The following is a 26,105-nucleotide window of genomic DNA, read 5'->3' as shown; positions in this document are numbered from 1 at the left end:
TGTACTCAATCATCTGGATCTGGCCCATGTGTGCCACAGACAATAATAGTCCATGATGTGCCAAGTCTCTGGATATCTTCAGACTTGCTGATCACACTTACTTAAAAGAAACTACCCACTCCTCATCTAGAGAAACTGGAACAGGGATGTCATCAGGAACTCCAGCTTTGCTGAATGGTCAGATTCTATTCCAGTTTTGAATTTTATCAATTGGGCAGTTATAGGGAAGTCAATTATCTTCTCAGTCTAGATATAATAATAGAGCTACTCTCTGAGGGTGCTGGGCATCCTTCTCGGACCAAAATATGCATAAGGCTTAGCACAGTACCACTGTTACTTATCTATTGTCCTGCTCCCTGGGTATTTGCCCTCTCTTAAAGCCCACAATACAGATGCTCTACAAACTCAGTCAAGGTTCTTCTTCTTATGAGATTATTTGCTATCTGACATGTCTGTTCTCTCCAAATTCTTGTCTCGGGTCAGGAACCAAATTATAGGTCCCAGACAGTTATTCCACTGAGTCAAATCAGTACATCTAAAACTGTACAGGCCATACTAATATATATGTGCAAAGTGTTATTAAAAACTTGTTATTGGGGCTGGAGAGATGGCTCAGCGGTTAAGAGCACTGATTGCTCTTCCAGAGGTCCTGAGTTCAATTCCCAGCAACCACATAGTGGCTCACAACCAACTGTGAAATGATGAGATCTGATGCCCTCTTCTGGTGTGTCTAAAGACAACTACAGTGTACTCATATACATAAAATAAATAAATCTTAGAAAAACAAAAAAGACAACATATGAACTACCCAGAGCCTGATAACCCCACCTTATGTCCTCTTTCCTTTACAGGAGAACATAGAAACTCTTAAGCGATACCACACCAGACCCCACACAAAGCCTTTAGGAATAATGTTCTTCCATTTTATCTAGAATTTTCCCTACCATCATCTCTAAAGCATACATCATCACTTCTTGTTATAAATCACAGGCCACCTTCTATTGCAGGCTGCTTCTGACTGCATAGACCTTTGCTGGGCAGCTCCAGGATAAGGAACAGTGCTAAATATCTGGACATCATGATATATGTCTACAATTCTAGCAATCAGGAGACTGAGCAGGAAGGTCATGAGTTCAGTGCCAGCCTGTCTGTATTATTGCCACAGATAGGCATTACTGTGCAGCAACTTCCTCCAAATTAAAGCACTGTCCTGGAGGGAGGACAGAAGCTCCTACTACTTAGGAAACAAGCAAGCTTTCAAGTTTAGGGAAGCCAGAACCTACGATTCACAGGGCCCCTGCCTAGAGTATATAAGAGAGAAATGACTTTGGGGAGGAGACTCTCAAACCAACTGAGCTGTCTGGAGTGACGCAGGTTTTGCCAGCTACCTGCCAGCTGTGTAGAAAACCCTAGGGATACATCCTTGGTGGCCTATCACCCACACCAGGGATGGCTGTTTGATAATCCAGCTAGCTGCTTTCAAGCCCTTCAGTTTTTTAAGTAACTCTCTCACTCATACATTGGTAAGTAACTCCAATAAATTAGTTTGTCTGTCAAGCCAGACTGAGGTAGGAATGTTTCTTTGGTCATGTGTTAATGCCCTTTCTAGAGTGAGCAGACATTTGGTCACATCTTCTCAGCAAAGTCATGCAATGGGCACTATTTTTAAAAAAGCTATATGGTCAGCGAGAAAGCTCAGTGGGTCAAGGTACACGCTGCCAAGATGGACAACCCGAATTCAAGCCTTGGGACTCAGGTGGTAGAAGAGAACCAACTCCTGCAAGTTGTCCCCTCACCTCTGCATGTGACCTTTGCTGTTTTCTAAACAGCTTGCAGGTAGCTAGCAAATTCCAGCGTCACTCCGGACAGTTCAGTTGGTTTGAGAGTCTCCTCCCCAAAGTCATTTCTCTCTTATATACTCTAGGCAGGGGCCCTGTGAATCATAGGTTCTGGCTTCCCTGAACTTGAAAGCTTGCTTATTTCCTAAGTATTAGGAGCTTCTGTCCTCCCTCCAGGACAGTGCTTTAATTTGGAGGAAGTTGCTGCACAGTAATGCCTATCTGTGGCAATAATACAGACAGGCTGGCACTGAACTCATGACCATGTGTGTGCCTCATGTACACATGTACACACACACGAAAAGAAATACATGTTGTACCTTTACTAAATATGCTCCCTACTTAGTCAAGTGACTGTTGTGAACTCTGATAGCTGAATAACAATTGTGTCCTATGTGTTATAGAGAAATGGAGACAGATGAGTTAAAGGCTGACTTCTGGCAGAAGCATGCCAAGTTCTTTTGTGATCTTGCTGGCCCTACTAGCTGTCTTTCTAGAGAAGCCCTGCTTCCTGAAGGTAGAGTGTTCTGAGACCCATAATGCTTGCTTCTGTAAACAAGCTTAAGTGCAGTGACATTTCCCCTCCATGGTCATAAAATGCAAACTGCCTGAAAATGACCATGTAGTGGGCAGGAAATTTCAAAACCGATGCACAGTCTACACAAATTGTAAAACAACATCATCATCATCAACAACAAACTCTACAGTGAGCAGCTGGATTTGCAGAGCGTGAGCTCAGTCTAGGCCAGCTAGGATAAAATGAACTTGAGTTCTCTAACTTTTCAAGTACTGGTTCTTCAGCAATAGCCAGTTTTCTACAACATAAAGTAATAAAATTTCTAAGAAAGTAAAAAAAATAAAGTATTAAAAGTAAAGCTTTCAACCACCATAAATGATACTTCATAAAATGAAGGATATTTTACAATAAAATCAAAACTCCAGTGGGAAGGAGGTTGCCATGGAGGATCAGTACAGTAGCCTACAGTTGTTACAGGCTAGTGAAGAGCTAGTGAACCTACTGTGGACTACTGTTGACTGTCTCACAACCTCTGAACAGGACCAGGTGGTCCAGGGGGCAGTGCTGTCTGACAGGGGGCAGTGCTTCCTGTCAGTGCTGAGCAGTCTGTGGAAGCCGCCCCTACCATGCTGCCCATGTACCTTGTACTCCAGAGAGAGCAATGTCTCGGTCTTGCTGGCCCAGCTCCACTTGTGGACTATGTAGCCCTTTTGGTCATTTGTGATCCCACCTTCTTCATCCAAAACCAAGACGTATGGACAGCTGGGAGACCCACAAAAGACAGAAAGTATTATAGGCCCTGAGAGAACCCCTTCTTCACTACAGGCTACAGAGAGGCAGGGCTGGGAGAGTCGGTCCTGGTCTGAAAGAAAGGTTACCTGACATAAACAATCTGATGAGGAGAATGGAAGAGTCTGAAGACTCCTGTGAATGGCTTTACCTTTCCACTCACTGTGGTCTGACTATTAACACCAACCGATGCTAGTGGGGGTATCTGTGGAGAAGGGCTCAAGTGAAACCCAAAAGATGGAAATCTAATTTTTTTTCTGTAGTCCAGAAGCCTGGTATAATGGTAACAAAATGTGAGCTAGAGCATGCAAACATGAAAGGAAGTCACTTCTTCCAAAAAACTGCATATGAAAAGTCAGACAAAATCAGCTCCTAGCTGTCGAGAGTATGTGCTGTACTTTAGAGACCTCATGCATGATGGTTAACCTGAAATGTCAACTTGAGTAACTTGGAAATGCCTAGATTAGTGGTTCGTGCCTCTGGGTCTATCTGTGCTTTCAGAGATGAGCAGTTCTTCGGGGCTCTGTCCTAAGCAGCAGATTAACCCTTTGACGGGTTCATAATACACTGGCATCATTAGGAGGTGATGAAAGGCAGGAGGCAAGGCCTAGGGAGTGGAAGGTAGTCACTGAGTTGTATCCTGCGGAGGCTGTGTTGCTCTGATCCTTTCCAGTAAGTTCCTTTGTCTATTTCCTAGGTCACCCTAATGAGAACCACTCTAATTCACTGTGCCATGATAAACTAACAGCTCTAAAACTGGGAGCCCAAATAAGTCTTTCCTACTTCAAGTCACGTCAGCTGCTTTGTCACGAGGAAAGTAAAGAAACACCACACATCTTGTTTACCCACTTCTGGGTAAGTAACTTTTCCTATTAAAGAGTTCTTCCAGGGCTGAGAAATGGAGATGTGGCTCTGGTCTGTCTGTGCTTTCAGAGATGAGCCACTGGCAGAGCACTTGTTAGCATTTATGAGGTCCTGGTCCTCAGCCTTGAAAACAACAACAAAAGCCCCATGTGTCTGACCAAGAATGGAGGTCTTCGTGTTCTGGGGTACCCAGTGGGAGACTTGGAATGGGTTCTAACTCACTGTGGAAACTGCACTATAGAGCCAGTCACTGGGCCTCCAAGTACAAGGTGTTCCTGCCTCAGTGCCTCCTGCACTCCTTTACCTTTCAGTCACCACCTTACTCCATGAGGCTACACTTCCCTTGACCTACTCACCTGTTCTTCAGGTTGTAGTAAACACAGCCCAGGCCTTCAGCATTGAACAGAGCCAGGAAGATATTAGGTATGTCATTAAAGAGGCAGGTGATGGGTTTCCCTCTGCAGCACGTGGGAATCTGAAGCATGGCGATGTTTCCGGAGGGATAGCTGGCAGATACAGTTAAGTCTAACTAACAGAAAACTGTCCAGGTGCTGGCCTCAGGGTCCCCACAGCGACATGTGAAAGGATTCTTCTCTTGTGTATTGTTCCCTTCCTTCAAAGATCCTGTGCGTTTCACATGTGTCACAGTTAAATAATTACAGAACCCAGCTATGCTCCAGGTCCTTCCTATATCTACTTATTCCTCACAGTACCTTATGAGAGGTAGTCCTATCTCTGTTCACATGTCAGTAGGGTTTCACAGGTCCAAATGGTACTAGAGACAGACTTTTAGTGCTAAAACATGAAGATGCCAGGAAAACCAGTGAGGAGTTTACCCAAGTGAGAATCAGAGGGGTAGGAAACGCCTGGTCCCATCTCACGCCACAATGAGCACAGAGCCAGAGCATGGGCTCCAGAGCCAGCAGTGTTTCTAGCACTGGCAGATAGTCTCCCCTTTTGGCCAGTCTGGTAGGAAAATAATAACTCTCTGCTCCGTTCCTAGCTCAGAGGCCCCAGGAACCACTGATCCTCAGAAGGACAGTGTTGGCAGCTTCTTCTCTGTGTAAAACTGCAGAAGCAGTACTCCAGGTAGGAGGACTCTAGTGGTTGGCACTGCAATCCATCTTCCTCAGTCTTTCCCACCAGCCAAATAAAAACAGAAATGGAAGGAGGGAGGGTGATCCCCAGGTAGAAATGACACAAAGTAACCTACCCGAAATTCTAGAGCTTAGGCAGATAGTGCAATAAGTGAAACAAAGATTTCACTAAATAAATACAGCAGTAAATTAAACAATAAAATAAAAAAATCATTATATTAGAAAGCCAATGAGCTGAAATTATTTGGACTGTAAAGAATAAAGAAAAAGAAGAAACCTCAGGCCTGACAACTCATGCCTAGAGTTCAGGAACCTGAGAGACTGAGGCAGGAAAATAACTGAGTTCTAGGCTAGCCTAGGCTACATACTGTCAAGTCAGCCTAAACTACAATGTGAGATACCAAGAAAGAATAGAGGAGCTCAGAGTCCCAGGAAAGACCATCAAGCACAGCAACATATGCATAACAGAAATTTCAGAAATCCAAGAAAAAGAAGGAGACAAGAGAGGATATCCAAAGAAGTAAAGTACACTGAATGAAGCTGGATATGTTTGTGAACATCTTTAATCCTAGAATTTGGGAGACAGAGACAGGCAAATCTCTGTGAGTTCCAGGACAGCCAGAGCTACACAGAGAGACCCTGTTTCTAAAAAAGAAAAAGAAAAGAAAACAATACCACCCCTGCCCCCAAAAAATCTGGAGGACTCACACTTGTTGACTTAAAACTCACCACAAATCTTTAATAATTAAAGCAATGTGGTCTGGCATAAGGATAGACATCAAAATTAGAACAGTGAATTAAAAATGAATCTAAAAATAGATCCTTCCATCTATAGTCAATTTATTTTTGCCAAGATCTCCAGGACCATCCAAAGAGGGAAAAGTGATCTCTTCAACAAGGCACTGAGACAATAGGATACCCATGTGCAGAGGAATGAAGCCTTGGCTCACCCAAGATGCAAATGCTGACTCAGAACACCTCCAAGACCTGTGTTAAAAGCTTCATCTATAAAGCTGTTAGAAGGGAAACACAGAGTAAACGCCATAGTCTTAGATTTGGCAATGATGTTGTGGATGTAGAAACCAAAAGCATTAGCAACAAAATTGGGAAATTTAGACTTGATCAAAATTAACAACTTTGGGGGTTAGAGGCAGAACTCAATGGTACACTGTGTTTGGCACACTGAAGCCTTGGGTTCAAGTCTTAGTCACTGCCTCACCAAAAGATAACCAAGGGACGAGCAAAGGGACTAGGATGCACTGCAAAGACCATCTGCCAAAAGAAACAAATGCCAAGCTATTTAGCTTCACTGTTACCAGGGGATTCCAGCTGATTCCTGTGAAGAATGGAAACTGAGCATGGTGGTTCTAAGGGCTGCACCAAGAGGTTGAAATCAGCTATGGCCTGAAACAGGCCACCACAAAGACCTATCATTTTATCTGATCTCATTGTGTGTAAAAGGAGAATTGGTTGCTAAAGTCAGCATTGCACAGAAACCAGGTGCTGAAGAAAAGCTTTTCAGACATTTCACTCAGGATGGATCCAACAGCTCAGGTTCACCTTTGCCTTTGAACACAGTGACAGAACTTCAAGACTACTTGGTCCAACTCATTCATCACGTAACCAAGAGAAGTAAGGCACTCAGATTGACTAACATGGGCAGGGTCACTGTGACAGCTGATGTGGCCTGTCAGTGACAGAATTGTGTAGGAGACAAGCCTCTGGGGGTGTCTGTGATCATATTTCCTCCCAGAGAGGTTTAGCTGAGGTGGAAGGAGCCATCTTGAATGTAGACAGCACTATTCCATGGGTCAGGGTCCCAGACCGGATAAAGAGGAGGAGGCAAGCAGAACACTGGGTCTCACTCATCTCTAGCTGTTTTCTGGCTTGACTCATGTGAACAGCCACTTCACACATCTGCCACCAGGCCTAACATGAAGGACTGTACCCTCACACTGAGAGCCAAATACCCTTCCTTCCTGAAATACCTGGTATGGTGTTTTGTCACACCAACAAGAGAAGTAATGAAAATACATAAGAACTGACCCTGGCCTCTGTGACCGCCAAGGAGGAAATGGACTTATTATCAGGATGCCATCACTGTTGGAGTCAAGTTGAGTGTTCCTGTAGCAATGGATAAGAGGTTAGAGGTAATTCCACCTGGGGCACCTCAAAATTCTGGGACAGGTAAGAACAAAGTTCCCAGGCAACCCTTCTTTGGTCCCTTTGCTAGAAAGCTAACTTGTGAACATGTGTGGAGACTGGTCAGTGCAGGGAAGAGTCAGCGCTAGGGCAAGGTAGCCCCACATGGGCCTGAAGTTCCCTGAAGCTGCAGCTTACAATTTACACGCGTGTGGATACATACGCACGTGCATATTTCTGAAGAGGGTCTATAGTGCCCATTGGATTCATGTGTCCTGTTCTGCCACTACCCAACAAGGGTTTAGCCGTCCAAGGCCAAGCTTAGCTGCAGGTGCAGCAAGTGTGCAGCCAATGAGGGCTTAGACTCCAAAGGTGAAGCACAAGGACCACAGGGATAAAACAACTAGTGAACAAGGATCAAGGAAACAATCCTCCCCAAACCAGTTAGAGATATTTTACTTTTCCTCCCACTGGAAATGAACCATCCTGTTGGTAGCTTTCTCTCTCCTGGCAGAGCCTTGAAGGCAGGGACCTGCCTGCACAGGCAAGCTTCTCACAGATATGAAGGGCTTGATATTCTCCTGCTGACTTAAACTATACTGAACTTAGACTCTGAATTCTTTCCTCAGTCCCTCCAGAGCCTGACCTGGACCAACACTTACCCCCAGAGCATCCTTAGCAGGCTTCTCTAGTTGACCAAGAGTCCCCAATGAAGAGTTAGTTAGCTGTTTCTCTCAGTTAGGGGTTCTCTGGGCTAAGGTGAGGAGAAAGAGTAACACCCATCAAAAGGATATTAAACGAAGGAGGAGCCATCATAGAAAGTGTAATGCAGCTTGATGGGCTTCTTGGGCCCCCTCCACTCTTGAGAATGGCGGCCCATTTGAGCATGCTGGCTGGAAGGCTGGTGAAGAGTGGAAGCAGTAATCTGAGTTCCCGCAGTGAGAGGATGGTGAGATTCCCCCTTGGAGGCCAACATTAAATGAGAGGGTATCTTTGACCTGTAGTTGCGTAAAATCATGGGGCAGGAGGCATTCCTCCCTCTCCACAAGATCCTTTCGGCTTCTCTGTGGGAAGGAGATGAACGCATCTTCTAGGCGCTCGGTTCTCACTCTCCAGAGAGGTTCTCTATAGCCCCTTCCCAATATCCAAGACTCAAGACTCCCACCCCAGTCCCCTTGTCCCAAAGTGCATACCCCATCCTGTTCTTCTTCATATGCAAAGGTAGTATTTTAGGAAGAAGTGGGAAGGTGTCAGTACCCTGGGAAGATCAGTCTTTGTCTGATTGTTTAGACCTACATAATGAGGCTATGCACAGAGAGGGACTCTGGAACAGTGGGAGACAAACTATCCCTTTACCCACTATCCTGAAGTTCTGGGTGGGTTTATTCTAGCATGTCACAGTACAGAGGTAAGCTGGGTGGCTGTTCCTACCTGTAACTTGGCCCAGTGATTCCAAAAGACATAGATATGAAATAGGAATTAAGCTTTATGAGCAGGACAGTTAGGGAAGTAGTTTTCTGCTAGGCATCCCAGTATCCCCAAATAATATACCGTGACTCACTTATGTGAGTGACATAGTCTGTTTCGAGAGAGATATTGAACACTTAGCAAATTATGCCTAAAAAATTGCCACATAGGGCACAAGCCTGTGAACTGCAGGGAGCTACACAAATGACTTCCTTGGGTGAGGGAGGATGTGCAGAGGCAGAGACGGTTGAACAGGAATTGGGCTAACAGAGCAGGGCAAGCTCCAGAATGGCTTTTGGATGGACCATGTACTCTGTGTGTGTGTGTGTGTGTGTGTGTGTGTGTGTGTGTGTGTGTGTGTGTGTGTGTGTGTGTATGTGTAAAGGACATGACCTGGGGTGGGGTGTGCACTTACTGCTATGACACCCATCTGTCCTTGTGTCTCATGTCCTGTAGACACCATCCCAATATCTAGGCACTCACATGTGGCGACACATATCCTGCAGCTTTTCCCGGGCCTCAGGACAGGGGTCAGGCAACTCAATAATAGTGCTTTCAGGAGGGGTTCGGGCTCGGACCGGTGGAGACGAGACATCGTCTATAGCCTTTGCCCTGCCTGTAGTTAGAGGTGAGAGGTAGAGAGACAGATATGGTGGGCTTTAGAGGTGGATCCTTGAATGTCACATCCTCCTGGGAAAGGGCTGCAGAACACGTTAGGTTTATGCTATGCCGAAATGGGGATCATCACCTGCTAACTCAGTCAGCCAATAATTAAAGTACTTCGAAGACTGAGGAACACAGTGATGGGCAGCAGCAATAGCAATGAAGTCGGCCTTAATGCCGATGCTTCCACAGTCCTCTATAGCCAGTCCCCTTTTACCAAGAACAGTGAAGCATGAGGAAGACAAGTCACATAGGCAGCCAGGATGGGTGAAGAATTGGCTTCAAGCTTCTCAACTTCTAGCCTTACCTCCAATATCTGTGGAATTACAAGGGGCAGCATGAGGCAACCCTGGCCTTCCTTCATTACCCAATCCCCACAACACACATGCCTGTCTGTGTAGCTCATCTGTCATCATAGTTGACAGGATGGATGTAAAGTCCTGAGGCCTTTCCTATTCACAGCAGGCTCCTACCATACACACACCTTACCTCTGGAGCTTCTTTCTCTCATCTGCTGTCTGTTTTCCCTAACGTTCCCTCCCTTCTGTGTGGGACTTTCTCAACAGGTCAGGGGAATCTTCTGTGACATTGCTTTCTGCCCACAGAACTGGAGCCTGCTAAGTTTAGGATACAAATACCTCAGCTCCCCATTGATGGTGTGGCTGGACAGTGCTGTCTCATTCACATTCTGGACAGTGCCTGGGTTAAAGGACTAGACTGAGTGGGGGAGCCACGTGGGGAATGCAATGCAATTCTTATTGCTGTAACTACATGTGCTGCAGCTCTGGAGTGCTTATAAGGACCTGTGTGTCACAGGGTGCTGAATCTCTGTGACTGGAGATGCTACTTTTTCCTCACCTCTCTTCCTGCTTTCCTTTCCTGTGGAGAGGGAGAAGCTCAGACAGGCTGTGGATGCCTGGAAGACCAGCTGGTAAGGTGTGTTCACTCCCATAGCAGAAATGTTCATGGGGGATTCTAGAGAAGAAGAGTGAGTCTTCTTTACCATATTTGAAACTTCAGTTAAATTACAAAAAATGTAAAGTATTCTTCTCTTTTAAACAGCGGCCAGCTATTGCAAAGTTACCTGTAGTCATAAACTAACCAGGAAGTCTTATAGGGAAAGAACTCATTTTGTTGCTCGCTATGAAACAGTCTCTCCATGGACCATAGTTTGTCTTCATTGATGGACATTTATTTCTAATCTTTCTGCCTCTCCAAGCAATCCTGTAACAAGCATTCCTGTAGGATTGCTTGTACTCATGGACCTGAGTTATGGCTAGCATTGGGAGCTGGTTCCCATATACCATAGACAGGTGAGCTCAGACCCAGAGTGCCAGGATCGGCAGCAGTCCGAGGGGTGACTTCATTGCTGTGACATCTTTACCATGTGCCCTAAAGGGTTGCTCTGCAACCAACTGGAAATCTTAAAACCTTGACAACAGACGGTTATGAAATACATCACAGGCAGGGCCTGAGGGGCTAGACTGTGAGTTGTGAGGTACAGACATTTCCACCAACAAACAGACTGCCCTCCACCAGAGGTGCATGAGCTCTCCATGCCAGCAGCGCCGCCTCTAGAGCTGCTCCACAGCCACATCAACCCTTGGGAGCTTTGGCCTTTCTATCGCCCTCTTGTCAGTGCTGTCTGTGCTTTCTCCCTACAGGAGGACACCCACCTTTCCCCAGCTGAGCCGAGCTGAGGCAGCTTTTCCCGATAGTTCCAGTCAGACAGTCAAAGGCCATCTCCTTTGCATTGAGGTGGAGTAGCTGGCTGGCCTCCACAAAGCGCTTCGTGATGTCCAGAGGGTTGGCACCTGCTGAAGGAATAAACAATGGCAGTGTTCTCCTCTGGCATAGATGACTCTCCCAGAAAAAGGCCTTTACAAATGGCCCAGGAAATAAAGGTGAAGACTTACTCCTGATGGAAGGATGAGGAGCTCCTGATGTGCACACTTGGTTGCACAGAGAGCTCAAGATCCAGCAAGCATCACCTTGCTCCTAGCCTACCTGCTTGCCTGCCCTCCTGCTCCTCTACCCCTGCCTGTACCCTGCCTGCCTCCTTGCCCCTGCCTGGGCCCCTGCCCCTGTGCCTACTCACAGCTGAGTACTGAGGACTCCAAGAAACTGCTGCTGACACTGCTTTAGGTTCTTCCCCAGTCCTAGAATGTCCCTCAATTTGGAGGCACTGGGCACTTAGAACTCTTTTGGCATTGGTTGAGTCAGACTCTTGATTCACAAATTCCATGTCTCCACTCATCAGTGAAGCTCTGTCCACCTCTGTACCATCACCCCAAACTCCTCCCTTCAGCACTGCTAACCCTTCAGATTTTTGAATGGGCACACCAGAGATGGGTGGCCAGAATGAAGGGAAGATGGGAGAGCAGAGGGAGGCACGCTTCTTGCCGCAGACCCATGGCCACCCGTCCCAATCCCAGTGCGTACTTATATAGGTTAAATAAGCCCTTATCTAAAGGCTTAGAACCAAAAAGGTATGGGGTTTGGGAGAGGTTGGTGTTTTGAAATGTCTTTCTGTACATACTGGGATATATAGGGATGGGACTCAAGAGACATGGAATTCTCTGATGCTTCCTTTGCACCCTACATGTAGATTAAATATTGTTTTACATGCAAATTACCATGCACTGTCAACAATGGAATATTCTATGGTGGTATCATATAGGCACTCAATATTCTTCAGATCACAGAATATTTTAGATTATATATGCTCAACTCATACCTGTTGGGGCAGATGTGGTACACACACACACACACACACACACACACACACACACACACACACATCCTACCTAGCTGTGTGGAAACAGAAGGGAATCTGTGAGGAGGCTTACCAGAGGCAGACTCCACCATGGCCTTCATCTTCAGGGAAAGCAGCTCTGTCAACAGGTGGATGGATTGCCGCTGGAACTTGTGCAGGGTATCTTGGCCATTGGGCATCAGTCGAGCAGAAGCAGAGCGGGGGGCCAAGGGCTTGCCCCCACTGGGGGTTGTGAGCAGTAGTGGAGGTGGTGGGCCAGGTGGGGGCTGCTTCTTCTGCATGGGGAGGACCTGTGCTGGGATCACTTCTGCAAGCACCACTGTTGGAGTTCCCAAGGTGATCACCAGATCCGGAATCTCCGATGGAGTGGGCACTGCAGGGTCACTGATGAGCTCCTCCCAAGTGAACTCAAAAATATTCCTAATGCCTTTGGGGATGGAAATGCCTGTGTTTCGGCAAAAAATGAGGAGTTTCGAGACGTGAGCCAGCAGTTTGGGGGCTGAGGCTGAATATTGCAGGTACAGTTCTCGGTTACTTTTGACCTGGTTCATGTCGTCTGGGCAAGCATACTGCTAGGTGACACTGTCCATCTCAAAAGAGAGGGACACTCAGCTGTAAAGATTCAGCACGCTGACAAGTGAAGAGATGGGTCACCTCTTACCTACAGAGAAGTCTTGGGGAAAGATGGAGTGTACATGCAGAAGTCACCCTCAAAGGTCATTGAGTCATCAGTTTCTGTCTCAGAAAGATAAGAAGGGTGCTGGTCATTCCTTCGTGCTAGAATACAGCATTGCTCCCTTCCCTCATCTTCCCTATGAGAATTGCCCAACAGCAATGTAGTGAGCTATACAGGGACAGGCCTGCTGCTGAGGACGAATCCAGAAAAGTTCCAGAGAGGGTAACAGAAACTGAGAACCTAAGGTAAGAACCTTGGGAGCAAGATAAACAAAAGGGCCAGGGCAAGGAGGGAAGTCTCACCACACCTTTTGTAGTTAGCGACCTAAGGGTGGAAGATCTGCCTGTAGTTTACTGATAAAAGCCTGTAAAAACAAAAGAATGCCATTGGCTCTCCCCACAGACAAGGAAATGGGAACCCCTGGTTACAAACCTTCGATGGGCATCCAATTACTCAACATGTACAGACTAGGTCAGGCAGGAAAGCCTGAAGGACAATGCAACCCCACAGTTTATAATCTGAGGCCACAGGCCACATCCCACCAAGTCTAGGACATTGACAATTGGAAAGTGCAGTTAGAAAGAGGCCATCGACTGGATGATGAATCACCACAGCAGAGGCGTTAGTGTGGAAAATGTATACCCTTTCATTAGTGGACTGTGGGGAGCATTCTCCCTCCTTCACAGAGCTGTTCAAGGTCTCTCAGTGTTCAAGGAAACATTGGGGGGCCTTGAATTTAGCAGATAACACATTTGTGAGAACATACATTTTCTGGATTTTATTCTATACAAATTCTCCTGGATCTTACACTATATAAGAACAATGCCTGATTGCTTATTTCTGAGGGCCTTCATGAGGGTGTAGGCCTCTACAGAAGGGCAATGTACAGGAGTGTCCATTGAGAGAAATTCAAGCAGAACTTTCTTCCCGCTCACATCTTTCCAGCATCATCCTTCTGTGCTGGCTCATCTCGGTCATCTATCCAGAAGCATCTTTCCATGATGTCAACCACAAGCGCGGGGGGCAGGCTGCTGGCTGCACCTTCTCACCATCCTTGGCAGTGAGTGCAGCTGTCCAGCCATCTTGTTTTCCACTTCCCATCCTGACCACCACTTTTCTGAACAGGCAATTCTCCTCCCCTTTTCAAGCTCTGACCTTGGGAGCCACCCCCAAGGTCACCATTCCAGGATAGTTCCTGAGGTGAACGCCTGCAGCGCTTACACAGAGGGTCCACGGTACTCCTCTCCAAGACCTTTGCTGATGAGGAACCAGAGCCCTTGATTGGGAGATGTCTGTCCCCAGATTCAAAGCATGGAGACTTTGGCAAATAGGACACCACTTTCCCTGGCCTTAAGCTATCTTTGCCCATCTATCAGGAACAAAGCTCCCAAACAACATGAGTCCCATAGGACAAAGCTAACATTCTACAGGCTTGAAGACGAAGCGGCTTCCTGTGACTTGCTGACCTCTGGCAATGCCATTTCTCAGCTTTGCAGACACAGAAAAATAGATTTGTTCTGGAATAATTAGTCCACAGAACAAAGACCCCATTCAGAATCTCAGGCAGCAAGGCATCAAGCCAGAGAGGTCTGACCCTAACTGTACAGGGCAGATAATGACGACGACAACGACGACGATGATATTTCTTCCCCATCACCCACCCACTCACTCTCCTTCTCTTCTTCCTCCTCATCCTCATTCCTCTTCAGTCAGAACTCAAAGGAAGAACAGAAGATGATTAGGCAGTCCCGGAAGTTGTGCAATGTTAACCATTTGGAAAACTTCTCCCCCATCCTCCTAACCAGATTCTACCATTTGAAGTTAATTATGAAGACATACCATACAAATTCTACATACACACACACACACACATATGCATGGTTATGCACAGATGTGTGCACATACATGTAAGCATGGGGAGTCTAGAGGTTAATCTTAAGTATTGTTCCTCAAAAGCCACACACCTTGATTTTTCTTAGTGGAACCTGTGAGTTACTTGCAGGTTAGACCAAATGATCAGTGATTCCCAAGACTCTGTTTCTGGAATTACACTACCTACTAGAAAACACACTACTACACATGACAAATATGGTACTGAGGGTCGAATCCAGGTCCTCATGCTTACACAGCAAGCAAGAGCTATCTCCCAATGGCTGATCTAGACATTTTAGTATCAGTGGAATCGTGAATTACGTGTTCCTTCTTGCCCCTGAGGAGTTATGGCACTTGATGGCTACCAGAGGAAGAAGTCATGTTTGTTTAAGGATACAGCCACTGGTTATGTTTCACATGCACCAGTTGGACCCACACCCATGTACATACCAGCTGCACTAAGTGGTCTTGGTGGGCATGGTGGTTTAAATGAGAAATGTCCCAGGCTCATTCATGTATTTGAACACTTGATCCTGAATTGGTGGCACTATTTGGGGGAGGTTATGGGAACCTCTAGGAGGTACAGACTTGCTAGCTGAAGTATCTTGGGAGGTTTTGAGGGTCTATAGCCTGACACCCCCCACTCTGCTTTGGGTGTATAGAGATATAGCCAGTCAGCTTTCTGCTCCTGCCCTTCCTGGATGCATACATAGGCTCTCCTTCTGGAACTCTAAGTCAGAATAAACTCTTGCTTCTGTAAGTTGCTTATGGTCATCGTATTTTATCGCAGAAATGGAAAAGTAGCTAATACAGTGAGCTTTAAAAGCAAAAAAGGAAAAGAAGACAGGAAGTTAGCCGGTGAAGAGGTTAGGGAGGTTTGGAGGAGGCTGTAGGAAGGAAGTGGGCTGGGTGGCATGATCAAAACATATTACACGCATGAATGAAATTCTAAGAAAAATATAATTACAGATGTGGTCCCTTGTGATGGTTTGTTTGTCATGGTGCTTTTAAATTTTATCCATGATAGGCTAGGCACAATGGCGCACACATTTAGTCCCAGCAATTTGGGAGGCAGAAGCTATTGGATCTCTGAGTTCAAGGCCAACACAGTCTACAGAGCAAGTTCAGGACAGCTAGGGCTACACAAAGAAATGCTGCCTCAAATTTTTTTTTTTTTAACTCATGAGCTGGGGACATGAATCAGCAGTTCAGAGTGACCCAGGTTCAATTCCCAGTACCCACATGGTAGCTCACAGCCATCTATAACTCCAGACAAGGGTATCAGGCCCCTCTCCTGGCCTCTTCTGACACTTCACATAGAGTTCACAGACACATATGCAGACAAAACACTCATATTCATAAAATATGATTTTTAAAAATTTACCCATGTGGCAGCACGCATAAGTACTTCATTACTTTTTGAATTTTACTGCTGTTTGCTGAGACAGGCTCACTGTGGCTCTGGCTTCCCTCAAACTAGGTAGACCAAATGGCCTCAGTACTCCCAGAGATCCGACTGTCTTTACCTTCTGAATGCTGGGATTAAAGGCATTTGATAAAAGGGCTGGAGGAGTGGCCCAATGGTTAAAACACTGGCTTCTCTTTCAGAGGACCCAGGTTCAATTCCCAGTACCAACATGGTGGCTTACAGTCATCTATATACCTCAGTTCCAGGGGATCTGATGCCTTCCTCTACCCTTAAGAGCACAAGGCATGCATGTGGTGCATAAATATATATGCAGACAAAACACCCATACACAAAATAAAATTAAAAAGCATGTAACACCACATCAAGTCTTGTTTTTCATTTTATCATTTTGTCTGTACATGTGTGTGTGACGTGTATGTGAATGTCAGAGGACAACTGTGTAGAATTGACCCCCTCTACCTTTACATGGGTTCAAAGGCTTGAACTCAAGTTACCAGCCTTGCACAACACGTACTTTACCTCTGAGTTAATCCTCAAAGTATTTGTGTGAGGCAGGGACACGTGTAGGAATGTTCGTGTGTGTGTGTGTGTGTGTGTGTGTGTGTGTGTGTGTGTGTGTGTGTGTGTGTAAGTGGAGGGAGGGAGTCTACAGTCAGTTTTCAGTGACTTTCTTGATCATTTTCCATTTCACATTCTTTTAGATAGAGTTTTCCACCAAAACTAGAGCTCACTTACTGGCTATACTGGCTGGCCAATGAAGATTAGAGATCTCTGTCTCTCCCGATCCCCATCACTCCCTCACACCACACTGGGGCTGTAGTTGTGCCAGGCAGGAGTGAAAGGCATCAGAACTCTGTTCCTCACTGCTTGCGCAGAAGGCATTTTACTGATTGAGCCATCTCCCCAGGACTCAATGTCTGCCTTTCTGAAGAACTCCCAGACTTTACCAAAGCAGTGGTCCTGCTTCACAGTCACCAGCAGTACTATGGAGGTTGCAGTTTCTATATGCCCTATGGACAGTCTTGTCAATATTATTGCTTTGATTCTGTTTTGATGTGTGGATGTAAAGTTAGTGATTTGATTATAATTCCATGTGTCTAATGACATTAAACACCTTTTCACATGCTAATCGGGTATTTTTAAACTTGGAAACATATCTACTCAAACGTAAAGACTAATTTTTTAAAAAATGTTATTTTAATTAAATCCACAGATATTGTATCTCTTCAAAATTTATCTAAAAAGTGAGTGTCTTACTACACTGTACCTATGAGATGAAGGCAAAGCTGTTAGGTAGAGGACCTTGAAACTTATCTTTAAAGGAGGCTGCCTTTAAGGGGAAAAAACAAAACAAACTAACTAACAAAAACTCCACTTTTTAGCCACTCACTGCCTTGCTCATATGTCTTGCCTGGAAGGGATGAGATAGTTATATCTCTAGCAGTCACTTTGAACCAGGAGGATACCTTGGAAAGGGAAGTTATGAGCTAGGGTTAGCCATACAGGACAATAGAATCTCGACTACTGATAACATTGTGGAACTCCACACCATCTCCAAACTTCTCTCACATGGGAAGGTGGGCCCTTTGTTTCTTGTGTTTACAAGCCCCTTCTTCATTCAGACCAAATGTGACTTCTGAGTAGCCAGTTTAGGTCCTCCCAGCTCTCCTCCTTGTCTATCTAATTTTATTCTGCTTTACTTTTCCAGGATTGAGATATCAGTCTTGCCCTTGAGAAACTTGATGTCAAAAGTAAGAATGAAATAACTGACTGACAATAGGAATCACACTACCAAAAAAAAGTGTAAAGGCCATGGGCATCTATATCAGTTATGTTTCTATTGCTGTGACAAAATGTCATGACCAAGACAACTGGGTTTATGGTTCAGGAAGAAAAGCTTCGCTGTCACAGGGAAACAGGGGCAGGTATCAGGAACCTAAGAGGTCACCTTCCAAACTTCAAGCAGCAAGCAGAGAGCAAATGGAAAAGGGCACAAGTCTTTAGGCTTCCAAAACCTGTCTCAATGACATTCCTACTAAGCCTGCCTCACAACTACACCACATACTGGGGGCCAAGTATGCAAATGCCTGAAAATATAGAGGGACGTCTGTTGTTCAAAACTACTACATTCTACTCTGCAGTCCCAATAGTCGCATGGCCTTTTCAAAACAATCAGCCCAACTTCTAAAGTCTCTGCAGTCTTTCAGTCCCAAAACTTTTTAACTAAAAATGCAAAGTTTTACTGAGACTCCAGGCAATGTCTTAACTATAACCCACTATGAAATAAAAACAAATTACTTATGTCCAAAATACAATGGCATAGATGTTCATTATTGTTTCAAATAGGATGATTGTAGGCATAGTAAAAAGATACTGGATCAAAGCAAGACCAAAACTTAGCAGGGCAAACTCCAAATCCTATATGATGTTTGATATCAAAGAGTTTAGATGGTTATAGCTTTCCAGCTCTGGGCATCTCTCTCAGGCTGGATCCACTCCCTCTGCCAGATGTCTTACAGCCCTGATATCTCCAACATATTGATGTCTCTGATGTAACATAAGCTTCCCTTCCACAGCTGCACACAATGGCCTTCCATACAGGGACTCCCCTGCTATGTGCGTAGCTGTGGCAGCTCTCTGAAACCAGAGGAAGATTTCACAACCTCTTAACTGGTGTATCCTTCATGCCTCTAAAACAAGTACCAGATGGACAATACCCAAGTCCAGTGCCCAGCTTGGATGAACCCTGGCCCCCACCACTGAATCACACTTGCTGTACTTTTTTTTTAATTGTTCCTTTCTAGAAGTAGAAAATTCCCTAGGCCTCTTCTTTTCACAAGTTGGAAGTTTAGCTAGATGGGGTCTCTCCCTGAGGGCGCCCTTCCCTTTATTTTACCACTGATCAGACCTCTCCTTAATTTCCCTATCTCTTTCAGCACAAGACTTGTCTGAAACATTGTGTTTCCTGGTGTTCTTTTTCTTCTCAAACTACAGTTTTTATTTCTTTCTGTGCCACTTGCTTTTCTTCGCTGCCTATGATTACTATCACTGTGCAACAGAGTCAGTAGTAGGCTGTCTTGAAATTTCCTCTGCCGCCGAAGAAATTAGTCCATTGCTTTTAAATGGAGTCTCACACAGCTTCCTAGAAAAGCGATCACATTTTTGCCCAGATATCACAAGCATGGTCTCTAGTACACTTGCTAGTGAGGTTCCCCTCTGAAACCTCGTGTTGGCCGCCCCACAATCCACACAGCTCTTAGCACTATTGTCTTCCAAGTCCCAACTCTGATGGCCCATTAAACTCTGCTTAAGGGGTTAAACTGCTTTCCTAGTCTAAAGCTCTACAATTTTCTACATTCCTAAAAACAAACAAACAAAAAACAAACAAACCAGCATAGTCAGGTCTGTCACTGCAATAACCCAACTCCTGGTACTTGTTACATTTCTATTGCTGTGATAAAACTCCATGACCAAGGGAATGTGTGGAGGAAGGATTTGGGTTTAAGGTTCCAGAGAGAGAAGCATGATCATCACAGGAGGGAAGCATGGCAGCAGGCATGGCAACAGGAATGGCTTTAAGCCTGAATTTCAATTTTCAAGCTGCAAGTGAACAGAAAATTCAAAATGGTGCAAGTCTTTAAGCTCTCAAAATGTGCCTCAGTGACATACCTCCTCCAGCAAGGGCATACCTAAGCATGTGTGTGCATGTGTATGCATATACAGACACAGTATACAAACTGGGGGCCAAGTGTTCAAATGCCAGAGAGTGTAGAGGGACATCTATCATTCAAACCACCAATAACACCAAAAAAAAAAAAAAAAAAAAGTCAAAAGAAGGAGGTAGACCAAGGGGTGTTCCTGAAGCCAAGAAATTACCAAGCAGATAGGAAAAAAGAAACACAAGATGGAAATAACAGAGCCCTCTGAGGAATAGTGTGGCATGGTGGGCACTTGGGAAAGCCACAGATGAAGCAGGGTGATGCCTACATTGACATGAGCATGTGACCAATGGCATCCTCAGCACTGAACCCTTCAGGTCACAGTAAGTTGAAATGTCCCATCCTTTGGTGACATCACAGTTGTCACAGCCATGACAGCATAGTACAGCATATCACTCCTATTTTTGTGATACTGGTGCGAACACACCCACCCCAAAGCAGCATGGCGTGTATGAGAAGGGGTAAATTTTGGCTGACATTTAAAAGTCGAGAGGACACACATCCCTCCCTGTAGTGGCACTGAGCCATGTCAAATTTGAGTGAAAGGGCTGAGTACCAGGCTTTCCAGGTCACCTGGCCATGCTTCTCTAGTTTCTGGCTCCCTCTGGCTTTGTTCAGAAACACTCCTCTAAAGGTGTGATGTATAGAGGGTGACTGCCCTGTGAGTAAGCATGGCTTCCAATAATGGAGTGGAAATGCTCAACCCTGCTGTGCTCTGAGCTGCTTGGCACCTATGGTAGTATCTGAAGAGATGCTAGAGAATTCTCCAGATTTTTTTTTCCCAGTCCCGTTTGGAAAATAGGCCACACAGAGAACATCTTAGCACACATGATGAGGGTCAGTACACATTCTGCTCCACCTTGTTATTTCAAGCTCAACACAAACCCTGGCAATGCAGTCCTGGGGTCCTACAGGGACATTCACTGCAGTGTCAACAGAGATGAATTTCCTGAAAGGATCAATCAAGAATGCCTTTCCATGTCAGTGAGTGATGTCACTTCTCTAAGTGATACTCAAGAGGACACTTCAAAGGCAGAGGGAAGGTGGCAGTATGAAATAACAATTTAAACCTAAAAGGTACCCTGGCTGGTTCTTTCCTACCATGTCTGAACGCTGACCTGTGCTTTTGTATCTTTTATTTTGATGAACTACTAGACAGCAACTAAAAATAACTGAGTAGCTCAGTTTTAGAAACCTTAAATGAAAGCAAACCAGCTTCCCATCGATGTAATGTACTGTTAGTGTAATGGTACATTACACACTGCACTGACCAACGTTCCCTGGAAATTCTAACTAGCATCCACAGAGCTAGAGAAAGACTTAACAGTACACATCTTCTGTGGCTAGAGAAGAAGCCAAATGTTCTGCACAACTCTCAGAGTACCTGCAACCTGGGAGACTAGGTGGTAAGCAGAGCCAGGCCTTTTCACAAAGCCTCGAGCCACAGTGACTGTTGAAAGGTGGAAAGAGTGAAGCAGGCAGGGAAGGAAAAGCTGGACAGCATGTTCCAGCTCAGAGAAGCTTAATGCTGATAGTGTACAAGACACAGGAGAGGACAAGGCATAGCCTGGGGAAAATGCTTGAACCCAGGCTAAATGACAAAAGCATGTCAGTTAGAAATGGATTTAAATGGAAAAGAAGGGAGGGAGAGGGAGAAAAGGAAAGAAGGAAGGAGAGGGAAAAGGAAGGAGATATTAAAGGAAATAAGACTCTGACTACTATGTGTGAACATTCATTTTTTTGTATACACACCAATGCTCTGCTAGAGGTCAGGGTTTAGTTTATTTTTAATTTAATTATTTTTTGAGAACACATATCACTGTGTAGCCCTGGCTGAACTCGCTATGTAGACCATGGTAACTAACCTCAGAGAACTGCTGACATTAAAGACATGCACTGTCAACCTCAGCAAAGAGCACAGGTCCGTATGAAAACATGACTTTCCAGTTTCCTAACATTTGCATCAACCCCACCACCACACTGAGGCCCTCACCAACACACGTGAACCACTCATCAAACACCAAAGCAGATACAATAGCCTCCACCAGCCACACGAGTCCTCATAGCCACACGAGTGAGTCTCTTCCCACCATTTTCAAGTCAACGAATCCTTTTCAGTATTTATCACTCACCATGGCTATGCAGCATTTTATGTGAACAGTCTGGCAAATAACTGGCTCAGCTTGCCTTACTGGCTCAAAAGGAAATTTGAGCCACATATGGTATGGCTATCCTGTTGTGTTAACTGTAAAGACCAGTACCCACCCCTGTTCCAGATTCTAAATTCCACTGCCTCATCTGTATGTCATAACCAGACCAGCTGAACAGCAACCCGGGGGAATGGCCCAAGCCCCTGGCAATGTATAGTGAAGTGCAGCAGGCGTCTCATGTATATGGATTCGAATACTCTCCTCTGGGAATACTGCAGGCCAGCAAAATGATTCAGTACACCAATTCAAATGAACTGTGCCAAAACATACAAGGCCCAGAGGAGAGGTTACAATGAAAACAAGGAACTCAAAGCAGACCTTCCCCAAATGGTTGCTCTGCTTTCCAGACATGCAGAGAAGACAGTCTCCTATAGACTTAACCACTTCCAATTTAGACACAGTCGGAGGTCTTGGATGTGCACCTAGGAGAAATTGGCTTGCCAATCTTTGGCCACTGATGGGAGGACAATATACAGGGACCACAAAGCCAGCAAATGGTTATTTGGAGCAGTCCTGCCCAGAAGTTAGCACAACAAAAGAATTAAACTTCAATTTCACTGCTTTAAATTTAAAACTTGGTAGGAATGGGGGGCAGGCAGCTGAGTAAAGGTGCTTGCCAAGCCTAGTAACCTAAGTTTGAACCTGGAACTAACACATAAAGGTGAACAGGAAAACCAACTGTACAAAGTTGTCCTCTGACCCCCACCTGTGTGGTGTGGCACATGGACCCCATACAGAGATACACACAATAACAATTTTTAACCTAAAAGTTGAAACTGGAGCTGTAGCTCCATGTAAGCACACTTGACAAGCACATGCAAAGCAAACCCGACCCTCGAAAAACACACCACCAAAAGTTCTTAATTTAAAACTTCACTCAATTCAATTATCAGATTCAGAAGTTTGGGACAACTTGGATATGAATTTAGTACTTTTCAACTGCTTTATGACATCTAAATATGGATAAAAATGTATCTGCTGTAAAATGAGTGTGCAAGCTCAGCTACATTCTGGGCTACAGTGCACTCTGGGGACTTAGTATGAAAAAAATCAAAGTATGGAGTAGCAGTTATAGGTGTTTGGGGCTCTTGCAGAGGACTCTGTTCCTAACACCCACATGGCAGCTCTACTTGTATCTCCAGCTCAACAAGATGGTACCCTCTTCTCCCTCTGAGGGCATCAGGTACACACATGGTACAATATATGTGCAGGCATTCACACACGTATTATAAAAACAAAACCAGGTGTGGTGATGCACGCCATTATTTCCAGCATTTGGGAGACAGAAGCAGACTGATCTGAATTTGTTGCCAGGTCTACACAGCAAGTTTCAAGACAGCCAGGTGTCAGAGTATACAGAGATCCTATCTATCTATCTATCTATCTATCTATCTATCTATCTATCTATCTATCTATCTATCTCTATTTTAAAGAAACAAAGTACTTCTTGATGGTTTCTGTATCCTGAATATATACTGATATGTTCTGAATATACTAGGTTCAATAGAAAAAAAATTTCATTTTTAAAACATAGTTCTAACAAAGTTGAAAATGGCCTGGAATGTAGTTCAGTTGGTAGAATGTTTACCTAACATGCAAAATGGCCCTAGGTTAGATACCCAGCAAGACATAAACCAGGTGTGGTGGTGCACACTTGTAATCCTAACACTCTGGGGAGAAAGGTACACACAGGAGGATCAGAAATTCAATACTGACACTTCAGCCTCCTTGTGGCTATCCATCTATCTACACTGTCCTCAAGGTGCTCAGAACAAGCAATGGCGGAACACATATCCCTCCAGGCTCAGGAGCATCAGGAAAGGGAATAGAGTGCCAAAGCTAGGAGAGAACTGTGAAATGTGGTCTTCAGGACCACAGCATAGCCACTGCACATGACACAGCACACACAGTACAGTAGTTGCAACTGCCTGCGCAGGGCCTGCAAAAGACTGCAACTGTCAAGGAGCAATCATGGGTTGGGGTCAAGGGGCCCATATCCTCTGATAAACAACTGGTTGGAATGGATTCTGGTGGAAAGGCAGTCACTGTCTAGGTCCTAATAGATAGACCACAGATCGTGTCAGATAAAATCAGTGGATCACAAGACAACAAAATGAAGAGAATGGGAAAAAAGACTTGTGGGGAAGAGGGGAAGTTGAAGGGCAGAAGATCTGAAGAGGAGGGTAGAAGGTGAGGGAAAACAGTAATTATGTACATACATGTACAAAGACTGTCAAAGAATGAACTATGAAATCTTCAATCTGCTACACATCAGGTTTGAGCTACATGAAACTGTCTCCCCAAAAAAGAAACAAAATGAAAGTAACACTGACTGCATCCCTATGAAGCCGATGCTGTCTTAGTGCATGGATCTGAACTGAGGACTCTGCTGCCATCTGCTGGACATCCTGGCACAAAACTGGTTCATGAGAAACAAGTTTCTGAAGTAATTCTAGGCTTATCTGAGGGACTGAAACTGAGCTCTGCATCTTATACAGAACTGTAAAGAGGAGACCAGAAAGAAACTTAAGTCTTCAAAACTCCAGAGAAAAATGACCTACAGGTACTGGTTGATGGTGAAGAATGACTGTGCTTGACTGCCTCTGCCCACCAAAGGACTTGTGATTGGTTGCCAGGCCCTCCCATGCCTACTCAAGGCTCACTGCTGCCTGGCTGTCCCTCCTGCCTTCTCTTATCCCACCACTTTCTCTTCCTGGTACTCTGCCTTGCAGATGCACTTCCTTTCCAGCAATCAAACTTCCTTTCATTCCACTTGGAGCCTGCTATGTAGTCCAGGCTGGCCTTGAACCCACTGAGATCCACCCGCCTCTGTTCCCAAGGCGCACACCGCATCTGGCTCTTTCCTGCTTTCGCTTAGTGTTGTAACATGTCTAGTAATTCTATTTTTTCCTTTCTCCTCTAAACTGTTTCCTTCTGTTGGCTGAGTTTATAGTTTCAGCCTTTATCTTTGATCCCCAACTTTTTCTGGGTCCCTAGCATTTCCATATGAATTTTAGGATGTTTGTCTTTTCTGGAAAAAAAAAATAAGGATGGTTAGATTAGCTGAATTTTGGTGTATATTAAAAGGGATATTTGCCTGATGAGACTAACTGGATTGCATTATACTCAGGTTCTGCTTTTGTTGTGGAGCTCAGATCTAACTTTGGGATTTGTCTAAACTTTGTTAATACTGGGGCAGAAGGACAGGTGGCAGCAGATACTAGAAAAATTAGACATGAGTCTTGTTCTAATACTTAAGTGCCCCATGTCCTTGAGCCAGGTATTGACCTGATACACATTCCACTAGGCCCTCACAGGAAGAACAGGGCATTTCCACTCATAATGCGAGCAGAGACAAACCCATCAAGGAGACGCCAAAGAGGTGGGTCTTCCTTTGTTACACTGTTCCCAAAGGCTTGGTAGTCAACTCCTATTGCCTGTCTGCAGTTGCACAGGCAAATACTCTGAACACCCCTACTTAGTGATAACCTTTAGATTCCTGTGCACCAGACACACCTGTTCAGTACGGATCTAGGCAGGGACCAACGTGCTCAGCACCATGGGGTCAACGTCTGACCCACTGAGAGAGTCAAGACCTAAGTAATGGGAGCACCAGGACGCACAGAGGCAGGAGGACAAGTCAAAGCGCTAACTGGTAAAACTGAGGACTGGTTTCTAAACAGCTCAGCAGTCTTGGAATGCCCAAATAATTCAGCCCAACTCCAGATGTATGCAGATGACAGACATAGGTAACTGAATAAACATGGTATGGATCAACTGTCAACTTTTACCTTTTCCCTGATCTTATAGCTTTGGACGTGACTGCTTAGTCAGTATTCCACCAGCTTCCTTTTCCCACTTTGCCCCCTCTAATAGGCCCTCATTTGCCTACTTGTTAGACAGCTAAAAACTCCTTCTGATTTTGCTCTATCACCTGTTTGGGAAGTGGAATCTGTGGAGTAGACGCCTGCATGCTAGCACTTCTGAAAGGAAAAGAATGGAGCCCTAAAAGCGAAGCCATGAATGGGTGTGTTTACAAAGCAGGA

The 26,105-nt window shown here is 45.0% G+C and overlaps 1 protein-coding gene and 1 long non-coding RNA gene across 8 annotated transcripts in view; one reads left to right on the top strand and one right to left on the bottom strand.

The window, feature by feature from the left end:
• LOC102554857 (uncharacterized) overlaps nucleotides 1-12,598 on the top strand; it is a 65,468-nt gene extending 52,870 nt beyond the window's left edge. For all 4 annotated transcript variants that reach the window (XR_015686855.1, XR_015686852.1, XR_015686854.1 and 1 more), the window contains 2 exons: nucleotides 3,842-3,999; nucleotides 11,042-12,598. This is a non-coding gene — a long non-coding RNA (uncharacterized LOC102554857). The remainder of the gene's footprint in view (nucleotides 1-3,841; nucleotides 4,000-11,041) is intronic.
• Nucleotides 1-22,200, bottom strand: part of Fam194c (family with sequence similarity 149 member C) — a 47,433-nt gene extending 25,233 nt beyond the window's left edge. Inside the window, 9 exon segments of one of the 4 annotated variants that reach the window (NM_001134623.2) lie at nucleotides 2,997-3,117; nucleotides 4,365-4,514; nucleotides 8,042-8,311; nucleotides 9,198-9,330; nucleotides 9,685-9,693; nucleotides 10,236-10,352; nucleotides 11,054-11,194; nucleotides 12,227-12,888; nucleotides 13,137-13,193. In NM_001134623.2, coding sequence (NP_001128095.2) covers nucleotides 2,997-3,117; nucleotides 4,365-4,514; nucleotides 8,042-8,311; nucleotides 9,198-9,330; nucleotides 9,685-9,693; nucleotides 10,236-10,352; nucleotides 11,054-11,194; nucleotides 12,227-12,704 — 1,419 coding nt within the window. In that variant the 5' untranslated portion in view covers nucleotides 12,705-12,888; nucleotides 13,137-13,193. 4 annotated transcript variants of the gene reach the window in all.
• Nucleotides 22,201-26,105: the final 3,905 nt, after the last annotated feature.

Source organism: Rattus norvegicus, chromosome 4, assembly GCF_021556685.1.
Source record: "Rattus norvegicus strain SHRSP/BbbUtx chromosome 4, alternate assembly SHRSP_T2T, whole genome shotgun sequence".
Classification (NCBI taxonomy): Eukaryota; Metazoa; Chordata; class Mammalia; order Rodentia; family Muridae; genus Rattus; species Rattus norvegicus.
Note: the sequence above shows the minus strand (reverse complement) of the source record. Positions and strands in the feature narration are given on the sequence as shown.